Consider the following 17038-nt stretch of genomic DNA (forward strand, 5'->3'; position numbering starts at 1 on the left):
CATGAATGGACCTTGAAAAGATAAACTCACTGAAAGGAGCCAGACACAAAAGACGACATGTTGTATGATTCCACCTCTGTGAAATGTCCAGAAAAGGCAAATCCACGTACGAGAAATCGATGAGTGGTTTTCTAGTACTGGGGCTATTGGGGGGACTGGGGAGGGACTGACTGCTACTGAGTGCCGTTTTTGGAGGTGGTGATGAAAGTCCTCTAAGAGTAAAATGTGTTGCAGGTTGCGTAACCCTGTGAATATACTAAAAAACAACGAATTGGTTTTTAGTGAGTTTTTTAACAATTTAATGGCTTATATCTTGAAAAGAACGTCTCTTTGAATCTCCTGAGTGCCAGTCACAAAGGAGGTGCTCATTAAATAATGCAGTACACCTGAAGCATGGAAGACAAACACAAGATTTCCTTCCTGCTGTGATTACTGTTATTTTTAACATTTTATGGCCAGAGAGGAACAGTAGTGATTCCCTTAAATCAACCTCCAGGTTAACCAACCTGCAGAATTAACCAGTGCCCTCCATTTTCCCTATGGACCCTAAGAGCACTCTGAATGCTTCTGTCTGGTAGTAAGCTACTCTTGAGAATGCCTGGGTAGATTAGCTCTGAAAAGTTGAGTTTTACATTTTACAAGAGTCAATTGAACTTTCCCCCATTCTGTTTATGCCCACTGTGATGGAAATGATACAATTTAATTAAATGTTATGGAAACTGATAAAAATGATGCAAAAAGAGTATTTTTAAGACTAAATTGTTTTCAAAAGACAAGAAGCAGTCATGTGGCTTTTAAAAACTACTATTGAGGGGCGCCTGGGTGGCGCAGTCGGTTAAGCGTCCGACTTCAGCCAGGTCACGATCTCGCGGTCCGGGAGTTCGAGCCCCACGTCAGGCTCTGGGCTGACGGCTCAGAGCCTGGAGCCTGTTTCCGATTCTGTGTCTCCCTCTCTCTCTGCCCCTCCCCCGTTCATGCTCTGTCTCTCTCTGTCCCAAAAATAAATAAACGTTGAAAAAAAAAAATTAAAAAAAAAATAAAAACTACTATTGAATTAGGTGAGGGCAAGACAACTGTAAAGATAGGGAACAAGATCCCCCCAAACACAGCATTTTATACTCCATTTTTTAAAAATATCTTAAGTTTTCACTTCATTTAGAATAAACCCAAAATGGAAATCATAGATATTGCCTATGTGATGCTCAATAAAGAAAAGACAACACAGAGTTCTAATCGGTGGTCCAATTAAAGGATTGGCAAAGTAATAATATATTATTTTAAATTAAAAAATATTTAATGCATATATTTATCATTTTTTTAAACAAGTCTTTATCAGAGACATTTTATTTTTCAATTAACCAACCTATTGGTCCCCATTGTATATGGTAAGAAGACTTCTACTGTGCTACTGTCCGACCTTGTAGAATGGAGAAAACCCTACAAAACTCTTATTAATTCTCCATTTGTATGCTGAATTCCTTGTGTGATACTTACAAGCTTCCTTCAATTGCCCTCTTCAGGGAAGGTGTAGTAGCCACATGGCAAGGAATTTATGGGACAGATTTGTGTACAAGCCTGACCCATGTCTCCTGGAGGCTGAGCCTGCTGTGCACATCGCAGGGGAAGCCAAGGAAAAACTGTAGAGAGGGAGTCAGCCACCTCTGGTGTCTCTGAGCAGATCCCACCTTGCCTTGAGATATCACAAACCTCCAGCAAACGTAGGAGTCTGGCAGGGTTTGGGGTGGAAAGTCCTGTAAATAGTGATTACTCCATCTTTGTGGTTGGTGTTAATGATCAAGTCATTCAATTTAGACGCTGGAGTCAAGTTGAAGTGGGTCTACCCAACAATGATGCATGCCTTATAGACTGGGTTGAAATTCATTCATTCTCCGGGACAACCTAGAGTTGACCTTAGATGAACAAACACAGGATTCTCCCTGGGCAAGGAGGATAGAGAATAAACAGGGATTTAAATTCCTTTCACTCATTCAACCAACACTTACTGAGCATCTACAGTACGTCAGGAGCCATACATCCAAGAAGTGATAGTCTACACTCTCAAAGAATGTATAGAGCAGGAATATATAGGTAGGGCAAACTCTGAAAGATTTTTTGTTTGTTTTTTAGTAAATATGATGGTACTGTTAAAAATCTAATCTTACCATCTTCGCTTTTAAAAGAATTATCATTTAAATTCCTCTTACTTTTTTCTATGACTTAATGGAACTGAAGAAGACACATTTGAAACAGATATTATTTTTCTTTTTGTCCTGGGCCACACTTTCCATTTTTTTCCTTTCTTTTTTCTTTCCATGTGTGTATCTGTGTGTGCATGTGTGTGTGCGTGCGTGTGTGTATATGTGAGATAGAGGGAGAGAAGGAAAAAATTTCTAGTTCATGAAAAGCCCAAGAGAACTTTATAATGCTCTAATAGGGGCACCTGGCTGGCTCAGTCAGTAGAACATGTGACTCTTGATCTCAGGGTTATGAGTTCAGGCCCCATGTTGGGCACAGCGATTGCTTCAAAAAATAAAAATACTAAAATAAAAAAATAAAATGCTCTAATGCCTGGGGCAAGATTGAAATAAAGAGTATGTTTTTCACATTATAAGTCCTCACTGCAAGAATGGGGCAAGATTCATTTTTTTAAATATTTTTTTAACATTTATTTATTTTTGAGACAGAGACAGAGCATGGACGGGGGAGGGTCAGAAAGAGAGGGAGACACAGAATCTGAACCAGGCTCCATGCTCTGAGCTGTCAGCACAGAGCCTGACGTGGGACTCGAACCCATGGACTGCAAGATCATGACCTGAGCAGAAACCGGATGCTTAACCGATTGAGCCACCCAGACTCCCCAAGGGCAAGATTAATTTTATGCCAGTGCTTGTATATCCTTTGCTCCATGGTATTTGAGAGCTGGTCCCAACTCCCTGAGAATAAAGGACAAAAATAAGAGAAACCAGTAAGATTCCTTTTCTTCCCATAGTTTCCAGTACTGGGAAGACCAGAAGAACCCCAGGTTTCAACAGACACAGGTTTCACCTCTCACTCCACATCTTTTCGTGTGCTAATTGAGCCATTTGGGTGAGCTGGTAAGATTTCCAAAATGCATTCTAGTCAAGGCTTGCCTTAGTGGACCACGGTGGATGGGGAGCCATAGTTTAGCAAGAGAGATTAGTGTCTTCTAGAAACCCAGATTCAATTGCAACAGACATACAGCGTGTGCACTACCTGTCAATTTTCAGAGTGAGAGCTATCAGCAGAGCAGCCGATGGCAGTGATTATACATCTGTTAACTGGGTCAGCATGGCGTGTGACCCTTGGATAGGTCTACCATATAGTCTCCAAAGGAGACAAAGACTGCAGTGAGTTAGCTGCAGGTTGTACAAATACATGCCGCTCCTGTCATACTAGGATTCAGGCGAAGGAATTGCAGATGGATGAGAGGAAAAAAGCCCTAATTGTGTTACGGAACAAAAAGTAAAAATGTAATATCTACTTGCCCTAAGTGGCTTTAAAAGATACTCAGATATCTAAACTTCATAAATTTGGACTGTTCCAAATTGTTTAATTCCCTCCAAATAAAGACTATTCCAAATGCATTTATATTGTTTCAATGATTTTCTCTTTCTTTGCTTATGGCTTACACTAGAAATTTTTCGTACAGAAGACAAGGAAGTGACAAATCATATTCTTTGAAGCTAACTGCTAAACTGAGGAATTGAGTTTTTTCCATGTTTGGAATGACCACTTCAAGCAAGCTTGCAAGAAACCACTAAAGATTTAGAAATTCAAGGGTCATTCTTCTCTAAATAACTCAAAATTCTCTTCTTCTATCCTGTTACCTAGAGCCAGCACAGTACCTGGCAAATGTGTTCAACATACTGGTCTTGTTTAATCTTTATTTATTTATTTTTGAGAGAGAGACAGCACAAGCAGGGGAAGGACAGAGGGAGAGAGGGAGACACAGACTCTGAAGCAGGCTCAAGCTTTCAGCTCACAGCCCGACACAAGGCTTGAACTCACGAGTCGTGAGATCATGACCTGAGCTGAAGTTGAACACTTAACCAACTGGGCCATCCAGGCACCCCTCAACATACCGCTTAAGAACTGATGGTGCCTGGGGTGCCTGGGTGATTTAGTCGGTTGAGTGTCTGACTCTTGGTTTTGGCTTAGGTCATGATCTCATAGGTTTGTGAGTTCAAGCCCCAAGTCAGGGCTCTGCCTTATCAGTGTGGAGCCTGCTTGGGATTCTCTCTCTCCCTCTCTCTCTACCCTTCCCCCACTCTGCGGGCTCACTCACATCCACTCTCTCTCTCAAAAAGTAAATAAATAAACATTAAAAAAAAAAAAAAGAACTGATGGGCCCAAATGATGGCTGGTGCCTTGGGAAGGCAGCTCTCTTTTCTGAAGAAGCTCACAGATTTGGTTCCAAATTTTCACATAGGATCACACTGCTCACTCCCGCCCTTCGACCTGAATGCCTGCAAGGCATCTTTTTCTCAGAAATAGGAACCCCTTATCTCACAATGAAGACTTTGCAGCAAAGATTGGTAAAGGGAAAAGAAGAAATGGAAGACAGTTTTCATTTTGATCCATGAATTCTATGTAGAAAATCGGAGTCCACTCCTACAAGTGGCATCTTGAAAGAACTGTCTCTGTCAATCAACAGATATTTATCAAACCCCTCCTATGTTCCAGGGTCTATGAGGGGCCCCCAGGGACACTCCTTCCGGGGTATCCTGGGATAGAGTGGAAGAAGGGAGGGTTTTATTTTATTTATTTTTTTTTAATTTTTTTTTAACATTTTATTTATTTTTGAGACAGAGCATGAATGGGGGAGGGGCAGAGAGAGAGGGAGACCCAGAACCGGAAACAGGCTCCAGGCTCTGAGCCATCAGCCCAGAGCCCGACGCGGGGCTCGAACTCACGGACCGCGAGATCGTGACCTGGCTGAAGTCGGACGCTTAACCGACTGCGCCACCCAGGCGCCCCATGGGAGGGTTTTAGAATTAGATCTTGAGCTAATAAAAATTTCACTGTGATAGTATTTTATGCTACCAATTTACTTAATGACCCAAAGGAAGAGAGGAAGGTAAATCAGTAGTATAAAATGATTTTCCATAGAATTTAGAAATAGCGGAAGATTTGCTATGAAGCACTAGGCTAACCATATTATTTCCTACCAGGGCACCTTAGGGGATCCTGTTTTAATGAATAAATAAAAATGATGTGTAATTATCATATCAATTGCTTGCATCTAAGTGAGTGCTTCTGGAGTTATTTGATGGTGCTTAAAAATCTTTGGCCTCTGAAGTGTGTTTAACGTCTCCTTGACTCTTATCTATATTATTAATTTGCAGATCAAAGTTAACTTGGTGCTATGCAAATGAGGAGACTTCCAATGAATGAAATTTTACTGTAAAATATTAAATCCATATTACTTATAACAGTACTGCAATATATTTTGAGGACATGTGTCAACATATCGAAAAGAGATACTACAACTTAAAGCAGTATTATCCAATAGAACTTTCTGCAGTGATGTAATATTCTATATCTGTGCTGTCTAGCCATCCACATGAGGTAGTCACTAGCCACACATGGCTACTGAGCACTTGAAATGTGGCTACTGCCACTGAGGAACTAAATTTTAAATTTTATTTAATTTAAACTAAAATTTAAATTAAAAAATGTTTTAATGTTTATTTATTTTTGAGAGGGAGAGAAAGAGAGAGAGAGAGAGACAGACAGACAGACAGACAGACACAGACTCCAAAGCAGGATCCAGGCTCTGAGCCGTCAGCACAGAGCCCGACGGGGGGGCTTGAACTCACAGACCACAAGATCATATCCTGAGCCAAAGTTGGATGCTTAACCGATTGAGCCACACAGGTGCCCCTAAACTAAAATTTAAATTTAAACAGCCATATGTGGTTCGTGGCTATCTTAAATGACACTGCAGGCTTAAGGAAAAAGTGAAAATGGGGGCACCTGAATGAGTCTCGATTTCAACTCTGGTCATAATCTCATGGTTCGTGAGTTCGAGCTCCAAGTCGGGCTCCACGCTGATAGTGTGGCGCCCGCTTGAGATTCTCTCTCTCCCTCTCTCTCTGCCCCTCCCCAGCTCACGAGCTCTCTCTCTCTCTCTCTTTCAAAAATAAACATTTAGAAAAAGTGAAAATGTATTCCAAGATCCTGAATCTTAGCTGTACACTTACTACCTTTGGCAATTTACTTAACTTCTGTGAGCTTGAAGTTTCTCACTTGAAAACGAGAATGTAAATAACGTCTACCTGACGGGATTTGGAGTAAGAGGAATTGAGATGTATCCAGGCATTCTCCTATTTCCAAACGAGTGCCGATCAAGTACCAAAGTTAAATATGTGCAAAATGAATAACCGGCTCTCTCATTTAAAGGGTGTTCGCATTCCTAGAGAACTCATAAATATTATTACATTCAGAATTATCCTCATTGTTCAGATAAAATATTTAATGACAATGTTTACAACTATCAGTTGGTAAGCAGTACTATTAGCTTGGGGGTATCAGTATATGGTGAGCAAAAGAGGTGGGAGTCAGGAAGTTAAATTTATAGAAGTTGAGGTCAGCTTTTGTATGAAAAGTACACTGAGAACCCAAAAGGCTGATTAAAATGTCAACACAATCACTTCTTCGTCATTGTTATAATTAATAGTGTAATTCATGCTTGCCCGAGGAGGCTAAATAAACCCAGCCCATGTAAGTGAAGAAAGTAAATCACAGAAGTAGTCAGGAGCTCAGGCACTTTTGCTGGACGTAATCACATGAAATAAGACACCCAACGTACTTACCACAGGGCGTGCTACCTACTAAGGACCAAAAATTGCAGCTGCTCTTTTTTTAAGATTTTATTTTTTTAAGTTCATTTATTTATCGGGCAGGGAGGCGCCAAGAGTGAAGGAGAGAGAGAATCTTAAGCAGGCTCCATGCTCAGCGCAGAACCCAATATAGAGCTTGATGTCATGACTGTGAGATCATGACCAGAGCTGATATCAAGAGTCAGACCCTTAATTGACTGAGCCACTCAGGTGCCCCTAAAGATTTTATTTTTAGGTAATCTCTACACCCAATTTGGGGCTCGAACTCACACCCCTGAAACCAAGAGTTGCATGCTCCACCAACTGAGCCAGCCAGGCGCTCCAAAACTGCAGCCGTTAGTATATTAAGTGATGCTATTGGGAGACCCATGAGATTAGAAGACCTTGGTTATTTTTCAATTCACAAAAGGTATGGGAATACGGAGTGATTATTTGCACAGATTTAATTCTCCATGACTGGACAGAGAAAGATCATCTCAACTCACCATATCTGTACCAGTCAAGAACTGAATCTTTTTAGTTGTTTTAATACCATGTCAAATCTATTTTTGGAATGAGATGTGGAAGAATGAATAAACGAAGGACTGAAATGCATCCTTATCCCCCCATTTACCCAATAAAATGAGCTGGTAAAACTCATGAGTCCCCAGCATGTACACTTTTTCCAAATCTGAGACAATACTGGGGCCAATGGGGAAGGGATCGAATAGAGGAATTGCTCTCCTAGCCGTGTTGCCCAGGTGCCCAGTGGCTGTGGGCCTAGACTACTTTCTGAGGCATGGGGTGCTTGAACCAGCCAGCCCTGCTCGCTCTGAGGGGGATGGGGAGCTTTCGAAGGAGTGCCGATACAAGCAAGAGCAGAGCTGGTGTCTTGAGACCCAAAAAACTGCTGTCAGGGTGTGGCGTGAAACCACCTTTACTGTAAAGCAAGAACATTATGTCATTGCCAGGAAGCTTCCCCCGGTCCTAATCTCTCCTTCACATCACCTGAAAGCCTTCTTACCATTTCGTCTGACCACCTAAGCTTTTTCCATCTAGATTTCATTTGATTTAATAGGACTCCACTAAAATGCACATTCCCTTAGGCACTCAGTGCCCCACAAGGCAAGACCATACGAGGTGGTCTCACTTCTGTGATAATTGCACAACGAGAAATTCAGAAACGGTTGTCAGGATGTTGTGACTTTTCTAAGAGGAAACTTTCTCATTCTATAGGGTAATGAACACTTTGTTACCACGGTTCTCCAACGCCCTCAGGCTCACACAGTCTTGCCTCGAACCACCTACATTTCCTCATCCTGATTTGACTGCTTTTCAGAAAGAGAAGCTGTTCCTGTCATCTAACTCTATCCAGGGATCCTGCATAGTCAGTAAGGGGATAAACAAACAGGAGCCCCAACTTTTCTTTTTTATCGCCTTAAGATGGAAAGGATAAGATTTCCATGTTGAGAGGGACTATATTAATTAGCGCAGGTCCGTTACACTCACAGATACATAGGGCTTTACTTTGGGGACCTACTTCGATATTCAAACAGGCGAAGATCACTAAGAAAGCATGTCTGTTACCTTGCGCCAGGATCTGGAAGTGCCATGGTCCCTGGTATCCTGTTCCAAGGTGCATTGCTGGTGGCCCACCATTTCTGCTCCTGGTCTGCTTTCCCCGTCTCCTAGAGTCCTCTCTTCTCTTTGGAGTTCTTTTGAGTCCCAGGATGAAATCTTCCTTCTCTGGATTTACTGGAGCACTTGACCAATGGTGAGCCTGAACCACAAGCTCCGAGGAGCTAGTCGTGTCCCAGTGATCGAAGGAGCAGAGATCCAAGGTGCTGGGTGTTCCTGCTTTGTTTGCCACCGGCCTCCTCTTGTCCCCTCTGGGCCGCTGTTCATCGACAAGTGCTGTGCTCTGGACTGGCGCTATCATGGCCTGCCGTGCGGGGACAGGCAGGTTGTGGTGAAAGCTGCCCTGGTGAAAAAGGCCATTGTTTTATCTCCCCTATCCCTCCCTGGAGCTATGGCAACAAATTCCGTTGGTGAATTAACTATGTCATTGTGTGCCGGCTGAACTGATTATGCTCCCGGAATGACAAACATTTTGTCTCTTTTTTTCAAGATAAAAAGTAGCCGAGACCTTGAACTGTTAATACACACTTCAACACTTTCTTTCAATGGGAGAATAAAGATAGAGAAAGGAAATCTCTCCTACGTACTTTGATTCTAATAAACATTTTCTCTGCCAAGGAGCCATTCTAATCACCACCGATAAGTGAACTTGTGCATTTTAATAATGTAGAATCTTCACAAGTTGTGTTAAGGTAATTCCCCCTCAAATACCATTGTGTGTTAAAAGAACTCTTTAAATATGCATGTACTGGGGCATTTTGGACAAGATTCTTTTTTAGTGCTGCTGTTAACACGAGTATCATACCTCGGCTCAGAATGAAGATGGCTGTCCATCTAAATTCACCTTAGCCACATAAAGATTTTCCAAGCTCCACGCTAGCGGGAAAACTCTTGGTCACTCGCTCACCTATTACACTCTCCAGGATGAGACAACGCGCTCTGATCGGCCAAAGGAGCCTTCCAACCTTTGCACCCATCCATCCATCCCAGCCTTTCTGTGTCCGGGTGCTGGGCTGGTTGCTGGAGAAGCTCTATCAGTGAATCGCTGCTACATTGCCTAGCATGGTGGGGTGTAGTGTGCGGACTTAGCCAGCTGGAATCCCATTCCCGGGGATCCCCTTCCCTTCCGGCTCTGGGTTCGAGTTGACCAAAAGAGGATTTTATACAAGATGTGGAAGGTGAGGGTGAGGTGGTCATTATTTCCAAAGGTTGTCATGGTTGGGAGTGGTGACAGAAGGTCCCAGATTACCCTCACTCCCCTTTGCTCTGTGTCTCGATCCATCATCTTACTAACTGCTGACCCCGTTAAGCAACAGCAGCTCAGAGTCCACCCTCAGACGTTTCTCCAGCCCAACGGAGGCCGGGGCGGCTTCCCAGAGCTTCCTGGGGGCGGGGGGATCCTCCTGCACTTTGGCAGCCGTATATGCTGGGCTTGTAACTGTAGATGGGTTAACTTGTCCCATCATCCAATTGCCCCACCGACCTCCATTCCCCCCACCCCTCCCACAGCGGGCCAGGTCTATTTCCTATGTTAAATCCCTTCCTCCACATCTCATAGTGGCTGTGCTTCTCTGACTGAACTAGGGCTGATATACTTATTTTGTAAACAATGTGAGGACTGTAGGAGAGAATCTCCAGCATGAGGGGAGTTGAGAGGGCAATAGGGAGAAAATCCCGTGGAACTTGACCTAGAAGTGACTGAGGAACTGAGTCACTGAGGAAAAGAGGAAGGAAAGAGATATTATATTTGTGTCAGACCTCTCCCCCAGGTCCCTAGAGCCCCCAATTTGCAATGATTCTATTCAGACCCAAGCATTTTCTCGGATACCTTATCCTTCTTCATTCCCGTGTCTTTCCCTCATCCCTGTTCTTATCCCCATGGCTCATCCCCCCAAAGAGGCTAAGATTGGCCATCAGAGGTAAGCCACACTCCAGCGGTGGGTTCCAGGTAGTCAGCTAAAAGAGAAAAAGAAAAGCCCAAGTCCTGGGCACATTATTTCTCCCAGAGTGATTCACTGGACCCACTGAAATGTGGCCGGACCAACACAGCATGTACAGATGGACTCTAACAGAAGATTTCTCTGAAAGTGAAGTAAAACCTGGCTCAGCTGTCAGAAAAACATCATCTACCTGTATTTGCACTGGTTTACTCTTCTCAGTAATGGAAAAATCACTCTTGTGTCATCAAGGCCCAACGGTTCACAAGAGAGGCTTGTTTTGAAATTGCCTCTTGTTGTCATCTCTTAGAATAACAGTGCATTTGATTATATTTCCAAGCTTCTTGTCACACATCCAAAAGAGGAAGGGCTGCCAATCTATTCCCTCAGTTAATTCCTGCTTAGAGTAGGCGATTATTGGCCCTGAGCATTAGAACGTTGAGAGGATAGGTTTTGATTAATTCTGACTCTAAAGCAAATGGAATGGAGACAGGGCCACCAATACAACAACGTACTGTATTCTTAACATAGATCTAGCCCAGGTGATTGAATTAAGCCACTTACCCTTGGATTATGAAGACGTCTATCATCTGAACACTTATTGGTAGATTTCTGGGGTCTTCTCTGCTTTTGAGAGTCTCATAAACTAAAATGGTCTCAGATGATCCCTATGAACAATCACCTGTGGTCTATACAAGGGGTGCCCCAGAGCCCTGATAGTTGTATCAGTGGGTAGAACCTAGTTGCCCAGGCCCACAGAGGTGGAAATGGGTGGGCAGCAGATCTGAGTTCCTGTGTAAGGCACTATGTGTGAATTAACTTGGGGCACCTGTGTGGCTCAGTCAGTTAAGCTTCCAACTCTTGATTTTGGCTCAGGTCATGATCTCATGGTTCATGAGTTTGAGCCCTGCATCAGGCTCTGTGCTGTCACCCAGAGTCTGCTTGGGATTCTCTCTCTCCCTCTCTCTCTCTCTCTGCTCCTCCCCACCGTTCTCTCAAAATAAATAAATAAATTCTAAAAAGGTGCTCCTCTGGGCCAAGCAGTCCCACTTGGTGAACAGAGTGAGGGCTGGATTTAGCCCCTAAGTCTCCCGGTCTGCAGCACTGATGATACTTTCTCTCTCTCTCTCTGCAGCCCCTGACCCTCAGAGAATTGGGCATTGTGGGGGAAGCAAACTGTGTTAGTCCTATTATAAGAGAAACGCTCTTGAATTTGGGGAATGAGTATCCTCGTGGTTCAAGAGATGAGGTGTTCTACGCCAGGTGGTGTGGCTGGTCAACCAGGCCTCAGGTCCAGAGCTGATGCAATACTCTTCTTTCCATGAATTAATTCCCTAGCAGCATTCTCTTTGCCTTCCTGGTACCTCACCGGTGGGCAGGGTGAGCCCAGGAACATGGCTTTACGTGCTTCGTTTGAGAGGGCCCTGTTTGAGCTCTCTTCCGAGGAGTCCATGTGGCCATGGGACAGGGTACATGCCTGGAGACCCTTACCACCCCCCTCTAGAATACTCTAGAGGTCTCTGTCCAGATGTCCCCTCCCTGCTTCCAGGACTTTCGTGGCTTCTCCCTCAGGGCCATCTTCCTGGGGGGTAACCTCCCCACAGAATTGCATGTCCCTGGGTATAAGGGGTGGTAGAGCTTTTAGCAGGAAAATGTGAACAGAAACTGGATATCTGGGCTGGCCCCGCCCAGTGCTGTAGCACAGAGGCGGGCCTTTGGCTCCGCCCATCCCCCTCCCCCACCATATACACAGGTACACACAGTCTGCTAGCATGATTTCAAACTTTGAAATATTTAGACATATGATACACGGGCCTCCATTTACATTCCTGCCCTGACCCCACAAATGTTAGCAGCAGGCCCAGCTAGAGGTATTTTAAATCACTGTAGAAATTAATGGATTAATTAGCATTTTCTGGTTATTTTAATTATAGTTAATTACAGGTAGTTTGTCATCAAAAGTCTAATCATCTCTGAACGTCTGAACAATATGATTTTCTGAATCTAAGTGGCTGAAGGCTAGATTCTGGACTGAGATGAAATGATTTGCTCCAACTCTAGCACAGTCCTTGGTATATAGTAGTTGCTTTGAAAATGATTTAATGAATTAATGAATCCCTAAAGTGTTTTGTAACTGCCTCTTATCTTTTGCCCTGCGTATGCCTGATAACCGGCTTAGAAACTCTGCCTGCTGTGTTCACCCAAGGCTGTTTGGGGGATTTTAGTCAACGGGGCTCGGAAAATCTTTGATGAATTCACCCAAGGCTGTTTTGGGGGTCTTAGTTCTGAAATGAAGCCAGGGAACAGAGGAGAGGATAGCGTCTTCATTCCTGGAGGAGAGTGACTGCCTGTGACTCCCTGTCTTTCTGCTTTTCCTGATCCCTTGGAATGAGCTGGCAACAGTTCTGAAGAAGGAATACAAGTATAGACTTTGCATTTCCAAATGATGGACTAAAAACATACTCCACCCACATGATGTCAAGATGTGTCCAAGTTCAAGGGTAAAATTTACATATTTTGCGTATTACTGTTTCCATTGGATTTACTGAACATCTACTTTGTATCAAGCCCTCACCCAGGAGAAAAAATGAAGGCAATTACAGCAGTACCAGCCCTCATGGAGTTACAAATCAGTACAAGAGGTGCTGTTAAACTGAATATTTCCCTGACTTACATAATCTATCTTACCACCTCAACTCCTCATTCTCTCTTCCCCCTTCCCCTGCTTTGTTTCACTTCATAAGGGACATATTCCATTACAAGTTTACTGTCTATCTCTCCCAGGTGAGTGAGAGGGCGGGGCTTTGCTTCACCGCCGATATCCCCAGCGACGAGAAGAGTGTCTGGCACATATTAAGTGTTCGGGAAACATTTTGTTGATGGCCAAATTCATTTGGCATCAAAATTGCACTATTTTTTTCTTGTTCAATTTGGCTTTGAGTGGGTAGGAGAATAGTACAAAGAAAAGCAATCTGGTTTGACAGTGGGAGGTACTCCTGGAAGGAATGGGGACAAATAATGCGAAGGATGGAGTCCCGATCTGGAGAACAGCTGGTGTTGAAGAAAAGTAAAGGCACTGAGAAGCTGCAGGGAGTAAGGACCTTGAGAATTTATTAGCTTTCTTTTGAGGCACAGGGTGGTTTCCGTTTGCAGTAACTTGCTGAAACAATGAAGGCCCAGGCAAAGAAGCGTGTTTATTGATCCACTGGGCCATCAACAAAACTTCTCGAAGGTGTTAGAGTGATGAGCCAAGTGACTCAGAGATCGTTTTCTTTCCCTCACCTCATAACAACCAGTTCACGGATTGCTGGGGATTTGCTGACATGTTTCTCTCCTGCAGAAAAACTGACTTTCTGCCTGGTGTGAGACTGACTTGAAGGAAAACGGAACATGACATATTTTGTAATTGCTTCTACATCTTTCCCATGGCTTTTTGCTATTCGCCTTCAGCCCTTTCATGATGCAAAACTTCTGTGCTTGACCAGGGAATCTGATTCATTGCATTTTTTCCTTTCCTTTTCCCTCCTCCTCTCTCTCACCTACCAAGGCAAAAGAGACTCTTCTTCCCTTTTAACTGTGAATCTCAAAGAGGCTCTTTTGTGGGAGGAGCCATAGGTTAAAGGATCGCTTAGTACTTTTGCACCTCAAAATGCTCCTGACTGGGGTGCCTGGGTGGCTCAGTTGGTTGAGCGTCCGACTTCGGCTCAAGTCATGATCTCACAGTCCGTGAGTTCAAGCCCTGCGTCGGGCTCTGGGCTGACAGCTCGGAGCCTGGAGCCTGCTTCACATTCTGTGTCTCCCTCTCTCTCGTCCCCCACCCCCACCCCACTCATGCTCTGTCTCTCTCTGTCTCCCCCAAACAAATAAATGTTGGAAAAAAAATTTAAAAACTGTTCCTGACCAGACAGTGCAACTGCATCAATTGGTGATTATAAGACAATACACTTAGAGGTCCTGGGGAAAATCTACGGAGAAAGAGAATAATATACAGCATTTCCAAACTTTCGTTTCGTTTTAACATTTCCAGAAACCTTTGATTCAAGAAAATGGACTCAAATATCTTGAAATAAATCCACGTAGTTAGGAAACTTTGGGCCAGAGTCTTGGAATCAAAATCAAGATGCCAATTTAGAGATGGCTTTGCTTCTCTCCACACTAGCTCCAAAGGAAAAGATGCTGGGTCCCTGAGTAGCAGTGTGCTAAACTCTTCTCTGCATAAAAGACAATTCAGTAGAAATGCCAAAGTAGGGAAATTCTGTTTCCACGGTCATATCACCTACCCTAGTTGAGGGAAGGGAAAGACAGTCGTCTGTTTTGGGTTGGCATTAAAATTTTACGTGACAGCAAACAATTAAAAATTGAAATTGAGAAAACAATACCAACTTAACACAGCATCAAAAAACATGGAATACTTCAAGACAAATATAACAAAACATGTGGAAGTTATGTGCACTGAAAACTATAGAAGACTTCCGAGAAAAATTAAAGAAAACCTACAAAAAGGGAGAAATGTGCCGTGTTCATGGATTGGAAGACTCAAAGCTGTTAAAATATCTGTTTTCTCAAAATTAATCTACATATTCAGCACAATTCTCGTCAAACTCCCAGCAAGTTTTCCGGTAGAAATTGACTCCCTGATTCTAAAAATTATATGGAAATTCAGAAAGACTTAAAGTAGCCAAAATAATTTGGAAAAAGAAGAATAGTGTTGGAGAACTCAGACTCCCTGATCTGACTGGCTGGCATGGCTAGTAGAGCATGTGGCTCTTGATCTCGGGGTCATGAGTTCGAGCCCCACAGTGGGTGCAGAGATTGCTGTAAAAAATCACCTTAAAGAATATGCCATTCATAACAGCATTCTTCACAATAGCCAAAAGCTGGAAGCAATCCAAATGTCCACCACTAGATGAATGGATAAACAAAATGTGGTCTACATATAAAAGAATACTATTCAGCATTGAAAAGGAAGGAAATTTTGACACGTGCCATAACACAGATGAACCTTAAGGACATTATGCTAACTGAAATAAGCCGGCCATGCACAAAAGATTACTGTATGATTCTGATTATACAACATACCTAGAGCAGTCAAATTCATAGAGACAGAAAGTAGAATGGTGGCTGTCAGGGGCTGGGGGCAGGGAGGAATAAGGAACTATTGTTTAATTGGGTACAGAGTTTCAGTTTGTGATGTTGAAAAATTCCGGAGATTGGTTGCACAACAACGTGAATGTACTTTGCACTTAAAAATGGCTGAGATGAGGGATGCCTGGGTGGCTCAGTTGGTTGTTAGGCATCTGACTCTGGATTTCGACTCAGGTCATGATCTTGCAGTTGGTGAGATTTAGCCCCGCGTCAGGCTCTGTGCTGACAGCCCGGAGCCTCTCTGGGATTCTCTCTCTGCCTCTCTCTTTGCTGTACCCCTGCTCGTGTGCATGTGTACGTGCTCTCTCTCTCTCTCTCAAAATAAATAAACTTTAAAAAGAAATGGTTAAGATGATAACTTTTACATTATGTGTGTTGTACTATAATTAAAAATTAAAGTGTTGCCAGAACAATTGGATTTCCATAAGCAAAAAAATGAACCTCTCGATCCTTGTCTCACACTATATGTAAAAGCTAACATGAAAGGGATCATAGACCTGAAGGTAAAAGCCATAAGATTTCTAGACTGAAACAGGAGAAAAATCTTTATGACCTCAGGTTAGGCAAAGGTTTCTTAGGACACAAAAAGCATGAACCATAAAGGAAAAAAGTGAATACAATGAATTGCATCAAAAATTAAAATTTTGGTTTTCAAAAGACACAGTTAAGAAAATAAAAAGGTAAACCACAGATTGGGAGGACATATTTGCAAAACATATTCTGTAAAGGACTTTTATTTAGGACACATAAAAATTCTTATAATTTAATGATTGGACAAATAACTCAATTTTTAAAAAATGGGCAAACAACTAGAAGGAATCTTTCATCAGAAAATATACAGAAAAGATGGGCAAGAGACTTCGGGCTTTAGCTCCTATATGTAGAGTGCTTGAAAGTTGTTGCTACCGTCCTTACATCAAGAAAAATATGGATAAACTGAAAATCAGTGACTTTCCTTAGACCCATCAGGGAACTGAGATAACAGGGGGAATTCTCACCCCCAAACCTGGAGAGATAGACGTAGAGAGAGAATCCTAGCTGAGATCTGCTCCCCTGGGAGAGAAGCTGCTGGAGCCATGGTCTGGGGGGAATACTTAAATGGTAATTTTAACAAATTGCTGGAGGCTGAATATGGACTAACATGAAATTAAGAAATTCCTGGGGGGGCGCCTGGGTGGCGCAGTCGGTTAAGCGTCCGACTTCAGCCAGGTCACGATCTCGCGGTCCGTGAGTTCGAGCCCCGCGTCGGGCTCTGGGCTGATGGCTCAGAGCCTGGAGCCTGTTTCCGATTCTGTGTCTCCCTCTCTCTCTGCCCCTCCCCCGTTCATGCTCTGTCTCTCTCTGTCCCAAAAATAAATAAACGTTGAAAAAAAAAAAAAAAAAGAAATTCCTGGGGCTGCAATCACAGAAGGGACCCCACACTTTTGTGGGCTTTTTCTGCAGGAACCCCGCCAGATTCTCACGTTGAGGATCTGA

General features: G+C 43.2%; 1 protein-coding gene across 2 annotated transcripts in view; it reads right to left on the reverse strand.

Annotated features, from left to right (window-relative positions):
- PCYT1B (phosphate cytidylyltransferase 1B, choline) overlaps window positions 1–8761 on the reverse strand; it is a 126431-nt gene extending 117670 nt beyond the window's left edge. Inside the window, exon 1 of one of the 2 annotated variants that reach the window (XM_045472144.1) lies at window positions 8430–8761. In XM_045472144.1, coding sequence (XP_045328100.1) covers window positions 8430–8501 — 72 coding nt within the window. In that variant the 5' untranslated portion in view covers window positions 8502–8761. The remainder of the gene's footprint in view (window positions 1–8429) is intronic. The other variant, XM_045472147.1, reaches the window with a different exon arrangement.
- Between the last annotated feature and the right edge of the window lie 8277 nt (window positions 8762–17038).

Source organism: Leopardus geoffroyi, chromosome X (assembly GCF_018350155.1).
Source record: "Leopardus geoffroyi isolate Oge1 chromosome X, O.geoffroyi_Oge1_pat1.0, whole genome shotgun sequence".
Classification (NCBI taxonomy): Eukaryota; Metazoa; Chordata; class Mammalia; order Carnivora; family Felidae; genus Leopardus; species Leopardus geoffroyi.